Raw genomic sequence first — 12097 nt, forward strand, 5'->3', positions numbered from 1 at the left:
AAAAAAAACTGTGGTAGCAAGTCACATATTACTTCAGCAATTATGTTATTTTGTTAAAAAAATGTTATTGCGATGAGACCACACCTCCATTCCTCTCACTTCTCATCTAACTTTTTATCTCTGTAATAAGAATGTGCAACGTGTGAATTTTTTATGGTGTTATATAAGAGTCCCGTTACCCCTGGAGACCTATGCCCCGTTTCTGGTGTGTTCAAAACAAGTACACGAGAAGGGGGGGGTAGCAAAGAAGTTAAGAGAGCGTGCCGAAAAATGGTGAGCACCAGCGAGAGCAGGGGGAGAGAAGTAGGCGAACTGGGTCGCAGCAAGACAGCAGGCTACAAGAGGAGTGAGTGCATGCGGTGGAGAAGCCTGTAGGGGGAGATCTTCCTATTACAGTGTACAGCACTTGGCTCTCTGATCTCCCTGGTGTGTTGAGATGCCAGACAAGAATACTCTGGGGCAACAACTACTGCCACCAGAGGACCAGCTCATCTGCAGCTTGTATGCAAATTGTGTGTGCACAGATCCAGTGAGGAAAGCATCAAAGCAAGAGGGCGATGGTAGATGGTAGATGGTAGAAAATTGGAAAACTGTGATAAAATGATATGGCAGCAGGGAAGGGCCTATCCTTTAACTATATACAATCAGCACAGTGTTGTTAAAGTATTTTTTCACTTTAAAATTCCTCTTACTGGATTGGGTCCAAGGTGGACACTGCCTTTGACCCAAAATCTGTTAGGATTGGCTTTAGTGCACCAGTGACCCTAATGATGACAAGCTGTAAGAAAAATTAAAGGACATTCATGAATGGAATTCTTACTGTATGCAAGAGGGACTCCGTGTTTCCCTTAATCATTAAAAAAAAAAAAAAAGAGGCGTACCAGAGGCAATCAGCGAGGCTGGGTGGCAGACACCAGGCCAAGTGTAGCAGGTTTCATTAGTGGGAATAGGGCAATCTTGTAAGAATCATGAAGGTGCTACACAACTTAATGATCATGATAATGTCAGTTGACAGAAAATAATATAAAGAGCCTCATGCTAGGCAATGACTACTTGATCACTGGCGCGAAGCTTTTGTTTGCTGTTTTCACCCATTTAATTGGGTGCGGTTTCAAACGAGAAGTGCAGATTTAATATATATATATATATATATATATATATATATATATATATATATATATACACATATATATATGCGTATATATATATATATATGTATATATATATACATATATATATATATGCGTTTTTGTTATACTTGTACAGGATTTGTCTTGTCTAAAACAGCCAATTAATGATTTTTAAAATCTCCAATGCGTTGGATGTCCACTTGTGCTATCTGCAAAATGACCCTCCCTTTCTGTCATACACAATAGAAGCTGCAAAAGTCTCTGTTTTGTTACATCATCGTAGGCCTCATTATTATGCGCACCCTCATCAAAATTCAAATATGCAGTCCGCTTCACTTACTCACAGATCATCGTGAGAGGGGGAACTTGTTGGTATGTTACTGCAATCAGCCGTTGAATTGGATGGGATGGTTGGAAGCTCAGGTGAGGTGTGGCGGAGATAAAGGGGATGGGGGGGCAGCTCAGTGGTTGGCCTGTTTAGCCAAGGTCTCAGTAATCTCTGGTGACCTTGGCAGCTGGAATTTGCGCAGTGCTGCATGAATATGCATGCAGCTGATGGGCTCTCACAAAGTCTTTGAGTCTGTGGTGGTCTGTCGCTTCCTATCTGCCTTTACAGCACCTCCTGTCCCCGCAATTGTCTCTTCCTTGACTTGCCCCTCTTTCACATATCCTTACTTGGCACAGCATTATGCCCATCTACACAATCTAATGAGATATTTTTAAAGAGCAGTCGCCACAGTTCCTCCTCTGATATCCAGTAAAGATGACCTTTGCCTTAGGGTTTAGGTGGAGACATCTTTGTGTGTCAATTTGTTCTTTGGGAGGTGGGTAACATGGCTACTTTTTAGTAGGAGGTGCCAGGGTCCCCATATTACGTTGAACGTTAGAAAAAATCAAATCAAAAGTAATGATCAAATAATGATTTCAAACATACTGTACGTATTTGAATTAGCTCCAGTGCAACCACGACCCTCATGTGGTTCCGAATGGATGGATGGACAAATCATATATAGTTAATGCTGAATGCAGTTGTTTTACTCATGTGTTGTATTAGTGACACAATTCCAATCTGTGGAGCACAAATGTTAAACCAACTGACTTTCGTTGAAAGTAGGTCATGCACAGTCGTAACTTTTCAAAACAAGAGATAGGAGCACAGTGGGGCGCAGCATTCCAGTGACAACGCGTGGCTGATGTCACATCTGACAATGTACTCCTAACATGCAGCCGGCACTTCTGTGTTTGATCTTGATGTGCACTGTGCAGTTAGGCGTAAGGCTCATGAAACTGCACATGCTTTCTGATGGAATTGCTAGTTTACAGTGAATGACGCGGAAATGATGCACAAAGTTTTTGTGCTTATTTTAGAAAGCGCAAGAATCTTGGAAATATCAAAAAGTCAAAAAGTCAAAGTCTGCTTTATTGTCAATTTCTTCACATGCCAAGACACATAAAGAAATCGAAATTACGTTCCCACTATCCCACGGTGACAAGACATAGTAAACAATATACATACAAGTAAACAACACAAAAAAGTAAAAACAAGAAGGCACAAACAATGAATAAATAAGAGTGATGAATAAATAATAAATAAACAAATAACATAATAAATAAGAGGAGCAAAAATGGAGCAAGAGTGCATACAGCAGACAGTCAGAATATAGCGCAAATATATGTCAGCAAAGGTTAATTAAAAAAGTAAAGATATATAACTATCATATTTCAAACGGCGTGTAATTTTGTTAAAATGTGATTGTTAATAATGGTAACATGCTTCAACACTTGCCACTATGTAACTGATTATATATAATCATGACAATAGCTACAGTATATACTCGTGTGCTGGTTGTTGATGGTAGAGAGAATTAAAAGTTAGATGATTCAAAAAGATCATCATAATTCATCATAATTACATTAATTACTTTTATGCCTTCTAGATCCGACCAATGAAACACTGTGGATGTCGCCATCTAAAAGCCTGACTTACTCGCCTTACTGCGTCCTTCATATGTGCTTGTGAAAAAAGGCTCTTTAAAATACGCTACAAGGGTCACTGCTTCTTTGTTGTTGCTCTATTGAAAGTGTGGGAGGGCCAAGGACAGACGGATAAATGAGAGACACAAATTACTGTCAAAAATGGAGGTTATGCAACCAAATTATTATCAGATGGCCTTTCTTGTTAATTTAGTCATTTTTGGTTTTGTCAGTTTTTTTACCAGAATGGTTGCTACATTTTCAAGTAAAGATTTTTTGGGGGATTTTATTATCAGAGGCGTAGTGGCAATTGAAAGCTGGCACGACTACACAGCCTGAAACCCAGTTTCAAAACTCACACTTCAGAACCGTCAGGCAGTCATGCTGTGTTGCAAAGCTTTTAATTACAGCAAAATATTTAGTTATAATTCGGCTTTAACAAAAAGTGTGTGTGTGTTCGTGTGTGTGTGTGCGTGCGGCACGCATCAGCCCTGCAGAATTAAGTGAGCTCCAAATGACCCAAAGATATTGGGCACAGCTCTTAATTTGCTTCATAATTTAAAGTTTTGCTGACCTGCATAAGTTTTGTTATTGCTATTAGTGCGAAAATACTACACAAGTTTGTTGTTTTTTTCATATCATATTTTTGTGTTCCAGCTGTGACAGCGCAACAAACGCTTGTCTTTGATTGCGTGTGCGCGCGTGCCTGTGTGTGTGAGTGCATTTACACATTCAGCATTAATGCAGAACTGAGACCAGTGTAGAGTTTATTTATAACATCAGCAAGGAGAGAATCTTTCCAGAAGTTGTACAATGTAAACACAATGTAACAATTACACAATTGCAAAATGGTCTCAGATTTAGTCACGTGCTCCAACATCATATTTTTGTGGGATGCACGTAGCAGGACCAAATATTAACAATTGCTATTCCTTGACTCCGTTATCAATGCCAACGAAAATGCAATAAAGAACCACAAGAATAATGATCACCTATGGTGCAAAAATGTAAGTGGAACTGGTGGTGGCATTTCGTCCACATATTAGAAGGGACAAGCATGATGTATTGTGTAGCCTTCTCTGTAATTGAATTGGGGCAGGAAACCGGGTGGTAATCTGAGTACAGCAGGTTGTCTATTGACGTTTGACAATCATTTTCTTAAATGACTTTGCTCAACGCCTGTGTCTGTGTGGCCTGTGCTTCTATCTGCAGAGATTTTGTGGCGTCTCAGTATTGAGCACATTGCATCTCTCATGTTAAGGGATTGTTTATTGATGGAGGAGGGTGGTTTCGGCCTGTTTTGGCCCCTGTGCCTCTGGGTAATGGTGAAACACAGCGCTTGTTATTTTTCTCCTTCAAAGTGTGCATTCACTGCATTGCCAAAGTGTCCAACGGTCAACATAGCGTAAACAAAAAAATGGGAGGAAAAGTAGTTGGTTTGGGCTTTTATGATGCTGACATTATGTATTTAGAAAAACGTCATAAACACGAAAAACCTTTTCCATACATGTTTTCATTCATTATTGCAGAGCAATGTGTAATGGCAGTGAATTACAGTTGGGGTTTTTTTAAGATAGGAGGATTGTGCTGGGGCATAAGATGCTATGCACCGACCGCAGTGGGGTTCATGAGGTACTGCATTTCTAAAAAGTCATTTTTTTAGATTTGTGCTGCACCCTTTTATATGTCTTAAATGACACTTTTCATACTCAGGTGCCTGTCGGTTTTTATATTATTTTGCACATTGTTTTTAAACATGCCTCAATCAAGAGTACAAACAAAAGAAAGAACCTCACCATTTAACATCTGCTGAATAATTGGGAATTGCATGGGTTATCTTCAGTGCTATCTTCCATGTGCACTTTTGAGGACATTGCTGTCCATAGAGAGGTGCTGCTCCAATCATTTCATCATTGAATTTGTCTTCCTTTCTTTGAACAATCAGCACCACCTCACATTTCTTTCTTTTCCAGAATTGAATAGCTCACAGATAACGAGCAGACGCAAGTTACTGAATGACAATCGGGTTGGGAGCAAGTGCGGCTCAGACGGCTTGGGGACAGAAAGGAAATGAGGCCCTGGTAGTTAACAGTGTGGGAAAAAAGAAGCCAAAAAGAGGTCAGAGTTGACTTCTGTGAGCAGACACCCATCAGGCTGCTGGCTGCCGGTATTGTTGAATATTGTCATCATCTTATCATCTCTCAGGCGGCTCTTCATCCATCTGCAACGGCGCTATTTTCCACCCAACTCTCATTTTGTGAGGGCGCCGGAGCATAACGCCCAAATAATGTGATAGTGTCTGTAGTGGACCAGCGAGGGTCTGAGTCACCAACTTAGAACGCCCACGCGGCTATGATACAGTGCAGCAGAACAGGCAAGAGGGTAGGCAGAGTGGCTTGCATGGTTCCCCTCATGGGTCTTTTGGAACTGTGTGGGTGAGACCATCTATGCGCTTGGTCATGTCTGCAATGCAGCACTTGTTGTTGTTTATATGGTGGGTTTCATCGCCTCCCAAGGCGCTCTGCTAGATGAGAGGATTACTGGCATTGTGGGAACGCGGGTAGATGATTTTCTGATTATGCAGCATCCTCTCTGGAGAAGAAACCACAATAAGATGAGTTAACATTTGTTTATCCGATACTATGCAGTTTACAAGTAAAACTGACACTAGCTAGGAGAAAACATATTGAGTGGTAGATGTTATGGTTTTTCTCTAAATCACGCATGGTTGGTTGCGGGTTTAGGGCAGTTGTAGGAAATGCCGGTGCTATGCGTGAGTGTTATCCCAGCAAGCAAGTGTTAACCGCACCAAGAGAGGTGAAAATTTGACTGACTTCCGCCTTTGGTCTCAGTATGGGGCTCTCTGGAGAGGCTTCCTGGTCTAATGTTCCCTGTGAACCCCTAACTCTTTCTTGCATGTTCACATGTCTTTGACTATGAGACGAAACATTGTTTACCTTCACCATGGATACCTCTATTCCAAAATGTGCCTTTGCAAACCAGTTGACATTGTAGGATGTCAGCCATGTTGGGCTAGCGATTGCCTTGGTGCAAAAAAGACAGGGGTCTCATGGCACAAGGGCCATTTGTGGCTCGCGGGAAAATATTTAGCAGCAATTGACATCAAAGTTGAATGTTGATGAGACCCCAATCTTTTTTTTGCCATTCACATTGAATTTGCATACAATCAACAGCCTTGGTGGCTCTTGGCGGGTGTGATGGCGGAGCATGGTACAAAACCAAAGTTAAATGTTTATTTTCAACATTATTACATGATATTGATAGTGACAGTTAGATTAATTACCTCATTGCTTTTCATTCTTCACACGGCCACCGGAAACAGAAATACAATTCATTCCATCCGCAGGCGAGCGACAGCAAGATTTCACGATGCAATGATCAGTATCTATGTAGATGGCAGAAGATACAGGAAACATGTTATCATTTATTTGATGAACCAAAATCAGAACAGCTGCAAGTCAACTCTAGTTACAGTGACACTGCAGAGCAGCATCAGAACTTTTAATACATTTGATAAGAGCAGATTCGAGAATATAGTACTGGATCTGTGCATTTTGTATTGCATATCAAGTCATGACACAAAGAGCATTCGCAGATAAGAAAGAGACTGAGGAACCTGTTGCCATGCAGCACAGATTGCCATGGTGATTTACTCCAATTAAACTACTGCAAGCTTGGTAACGCTGCAAAATTAGAGTCAAAAGCACTCTATATTCTAATCTTTATGGGGATATTGTTCCATGTGATTCTGCACTTACATAGACAGCTACACCAACCTGCCACAACATTATGTTTTTAGTCATGTTTATAAGTAGTAAGAGCTAATGTGACATGCAGACTCTTACATCTTGCCGCCAAATTGTTTCCGAAAATGTAAGCAAAGTTTATTAAGCAACTAAAGCAAACACTACTAAATATTCTAACCAATTAGTTCAATAAGATAAATGCACAGCAATTAGCAGGAAAGGAAAAAATTAGACAAAGCTGGGGCTTACTGCTACAGCGGGATTTCAAAACGGCAAAAGTCTGCAACTAAACACCCATTCTTCTGTCATCATTCCATCGTCCTTACTCATAAAACAATTGTTTCTCTGCCCACTTTCGTTGTCGTCGAAAAGGGCTTCCAGGATTGGTCTGTCCCTCCGTGCATCCTCGGTCTGGGGGTACATTTAGTTTTTTTATTTAGTTTTTTAATTTATCATTTTTACCTGGTTTTGTAAAACTTTCGTGGTCTCATGTGACACTCCTAAATTTCATTTGAGTTATTATGATTACAATGATTATTTGAAATTTAATGTCATAATCTTAATCGTTCCTCTCTCTGTTCTTGTCTTGCAGTGGAAGGATGCACGGATTGGTCCGTGGACTATCTGAAATACAAGGTGCTCCTGGGTGAACCTGTTCGGATTAAGTGTGCTTTATTCTATGGATATATACGTGCCAACTACACACATGCTCAGAGCTCAGGACTCAGTCTCATGTGGTACAAAAGTGCCGGACATGGCGATTTCGAGGAGCCCATCAGTTTTGATGGCACACGAATGAGCAAGGAGGAGGATGCAATATGGTTTCGACCAGCCGAGCTAGACGACGTGGGATACTATTCCTGTGTATTAAGGTACAGCCTATATTGTCACACCTATATAAATGCAACTCGGTTGTAAATGTACTGTACACAAGTTTCCTGATTTCTAATAAGTGGTACTGTGAAAGTTTTGGATATTAGCATTCAACGTCATGTGCACCTTCACTGCGGTACTGGCCATGAATAGACACAGGCAGTCTTGATCCACTTCTCTATTCACTAACATTGGCAGCATTTAGAGATCGATGCACATGGTAGGGGTGGCTCGCACTGGTTAGCACGTTCGCCTCACAGTTGGGAGGGTGCGGGTTTGATTCCACCTCCGGTGAGTGAGTGTTTGTGTATACTTAAAATGTGACCTTTTGGGGAAAAAGAAGAATTCCTGCAAAAACAATATGCATCTCGCAACGGTTGCTGCTCGGGCCCTAAAAAAAGAAAACAACACTGTGGCAGCAACAAGTGAAGGTTGGTGTTGTTTTGGGATATTTAAATCCTCTAAGCTGATTTCTCTCGACTCTATGATTGCAACACTTTGTTGTATGATGCAATCATTGATATATCATAAGTCGACAACAAATGGCCGCCCCCTGATGGAAAAAAAAACGAGTGGATTTTGCTGCTGCTTGCTATTCCACAAATGCAATATTAATCAGAATACCATGTTTAGACTCGTGGGGGCGCATACATATTATTGTAAAGACCTTATTTCAAATTACTTCCCCTTTTTATTGAAATTTTCACTTTGTTGACATAAACAGAGTAATGTGGAGGACACACACATGATGTTGATGTGTTTATCTCAAACATGAACTGTACAAGGTCACTTCCTATACCTACAGTATACTACAGTGGCACAAAGATCACAAATGTTTTGTGTGTCTTCACATGTTGCATTTCCTGTTGTGTCACTGCCATGCTTAGACTTATTGGTGACTTGCAATCAATGCATGGATGTTGTGGCTTGTCTTCTTTGTAGGTATTACATCACTTTGTCCAACTTCTAAACAAGGTGCACATGTACATTCACATGCACACCTCTTGTCACATTTTGTGTGTGCTCAGATGCATTTAATCAAGGGCTTATCATACACTACCATGTGCATGCACAACATCCCGGTTCTGTGCTCTCACAAGACCAGCTGCAACTGACAGGAACTTCACAAGCCTCCAACACACAGCATTTACACACAGCATGCACACTTGAAATTCTGAGCATGCATGCTTGTCTCCTTTGCTCTTTTGCACTCACACCTTCCCACATACACATGCGCACACTTACTATATGCACTTATGCACAAACACACACGCACAGATCCGTTGCCACGTTACAAGAGAGCGCTCATGTCATGTATAGTAAAAGAACGCAGAGCAGATGAGCGGTGCAGTATGTCAAATTGAGGTCAGCACTCAGCTGTTTCAGATGTTATACCCCCAGGAAGATTGTCATATGCGAAGCAAAACCATCTGCAAGAGCAAAATGTGTCTCGTAATGCAGAGGCACACACACACACACACACACACACATAGACACGTTTACGCACGCAGACATACATACACCCACGCACACACACACATGCTGTTTATTGTAACTATGCTACAAAAGTGACAATTATATTATTAGCATCAGAAAACTTTGCTGTGCATCAGGATGCCCCTTTCAGAATTTATTCATTAACATTATTCATTAACCATCGTGAAAACGTTAGAGCCATCAAAACGCATGTGTTTAGTCTTCGTGGAGAATTCGTTGATAAAAACTTTTTTTTGTACTGAGATTAAATTCAGGACAAAATACAATAAAGATACAGTTTAGAATGTGATTTTCTTTTGCTTCCTAGAATTTTTTAAACTTTAACCCTTACATTCCTGTTTTTTGTGTGTGACCCTGTCTGATTTAAGTGCTTGCTGAGCCTGCAGATGTGATTGGATCGTGAAATGTTGGGCAATATTCAAATCTCCAGAAACTTTTGTTTTGAACGGTGTATCAGATGACCGGGGCAAGTCATCACAAGGTGGCGCAAACTCTATAAAAAACAGCTCACGCCCAAAGTCAGCTGGGATAGGCTTCAGTGCACTTGCCACCTTAATGAGGACAAGCAGTATAGGAAATGGATGGATGGTTTCATGCTAAAGAAACATCTGTGGCTATTTCTTTGCTGATAGAGAAGTCATGCCACAAAAGCACGTTCTGTCATTTACTGACCTAAATCCAATAAAGACTTTTTGAATGACTTTTCAAATCTTCTTGCTAAAATAATGCTGATAAAGGAAGGTTTTAATATTCATATTTGCTCTCCTGAAAAATCAGTTAACAAAGATTTTTAAATTCTTATCCACTCCTTTAATTTTGTGCAGTTTGTGACTGGCCTTATACATGAACAAGGATGTACTTTAGACGTGGTTGCTGTGTGTCAAATTTGAAAGTCTTGGACACCCATTTGATTAACGATTTCTTTTTATGTCTCCTTTTATTGTGCTGCTGTTAAATCTGCCGCAGAAGTCACATTTTTAACCCTCTCACTGTTGTTGTTTCTCTGATGCGTTTGATGAGAAGTCAGCTCATGGTTCCACTCATCCTGCCCTACTAAACTCAAACTGGTGGCTCCATTAAAAACTGTGCGGTCAAAAAAACGGACCCGAGCCCGAGTTTACTGACAGAACTTTCACAGCTAAACAGAATTCCCGCAAAGCTGAAAGGGGAAAAAAGATAAGCTTCCAGTCTCTTACCTAATCTTGAAAGACTGCTGGCGCTACAACCAGTGTACTGTTGAGGAGGCCAAAATAGAATATTAGTTCAAACTAATTGAGTTTAACCATCAAAATATGACAGTGGCAACAATATGAAGTGTGGAAAACGCAGAGGGTATGACTGTGGTAACACATGAAGTTTGGGAAACTCTGAGGGTCTATTTTCGTGTCGTGTCAATGTGGGTGGCAATGTGGAGCACTTTTTTAAGCGTCTGTCTCACAGTTTCGATTCTGCCTACCATGCATGTCTTTGGATTGTAGAAGAAAACCAGAATACCAGGTGGAAACCCATGCAGGCAGGGATCGAACCCTGCACTTCTGAACTGTAAAAAGGAAATGCCACCGTGCTGCCCTGTATTAATATTTACCTAGTATGTATGTATTATATACATACATAGTGAATATAACCAGAATCGTGCCCACGTTCTATGTCTTTCACGGTTGTTGGTGTTTTGAGTGTTTTTCTACACAAACAGTTGCATACTCTCGGGTAGCTGGAGCCAAAAACTTCTGAGTCTCTATTTTGTAGGATTTTATCAAGAGCATGATGGAAACAAAATTGCATTGCGGCAAACAAAATACCTAAGGAATCTAATTGTAGACTTTTACGTATTGACCATGCAAAATTCACAGTTTTTGTGAAATCTAGGCTGAGACTAAAAACTCTATAACTTGACATAAAATGTGAGCAGGTGTGATGATACAGCTCAGTCTCGATTTTACTTGGAATTTGGGGTCCAGAATTTGGGAATCACGTTTACCCCGAAAGCGCATTATTTAGAAAGTCCTGGAAGGGGAAAAAAAAAAATTAAAGTCATGCAATCAAGTGTTTTGGAAAATTGCAGTAGGGAAATACGTACTAAGATCGTGATAATGTGTTTGCATTTAGGCAGTAACATCAATGTTCTGGGTGAAAATTAATAGGATATAATTCACCATCTCGTAGTTGTTTTGGATACCAACTGAAACACTTTCTGACAGGGGACTCTGCAAGACAGTCACAATATATTTGGGTCTGCCATGTCAGACTGGTATCTTCCCCCACCATGGAATTCAACACGCTACCTGGGAGTGATTGATTGACAGCTCCATCCTTCGTTTCATTCAAGTGTCAAAGACATACAGCCACAAGTCCAATGACAAGCCCACAAAGTTAACCATCAAACTGTGGCCAAAGAGTTTCCTTGACTCAAGTGCACGTAAAGGAAACTCCTATGTTTAAACATGGTATTTGTTATGGACAATTCATGGCGAGAAGAGAAATCTAATTCCAGAACTCTGCTTGGGGTCTAGTTGGCAGGTTGAAATGAAGACTATCAAATTACTGCCGCCAATTCAAATTCACGCGGTCCTTGAATCAAGCCTTCATATCTGACCTTTGTTTCCTTTGTTTTGTTTGCAACGGGCCCTGAGCAACGACTACTTCGGAGAAAAAGAATGACACAGTGAATCTGTGTGCTCTCTTACTTTCAGTGCGGCTACCTTAAAATGAGGCTGCTATGTTTTATCTGCTTCATTATTTTTATAAAGTCATTAAAAGCACTGTACTACTTATAATTTAATAATAAATAAAATTAAAATAAACTCCCTAAATTGTGTATCCTTACATCATTTAGTGTGCTTTTACTAAACTTGCAGA

The 12097-nt window shown here is 40.4% G+C and overlaps 1 protein-coding gene across 1 annotated transcript in view; it reads left to right on the forward strand.

Moving 5' to 3' along the window:
- Window positions 1-12097, forward strand: part of LOC119133233 (interleukin-1 receptor accessory protein-like 1) — an 89387-nt gene that overhangs the window by 29506 nt on the left and 47784 nt on the right. Inside the window, exon 4 of the mRNA XM_037268826.1 lies at window positions 7464-7743. Within this exon, the coding sequence (XP_037124721.1) occupies window positions 7464-7743 (280 nt within the window). The remainder of the gene's footprint in view (window positions 1-7463; window positions 7744-12097) is intronic.

The sequence above is a fragment of the Syngnathus acus genome, chromosome 2 (genome assembly GCF_901709675.1).
Source record: "Syngnathus acus chromosome 2, fSynAcu1.2, whole genome shotgun sequence".
Taxonomy (NCBI): Eukaryota; Metazoa; Chordata; class Actinopteri; order Syngnathiformes; family Syngnathidae; genus Syngnathus; species Syngnathus acus.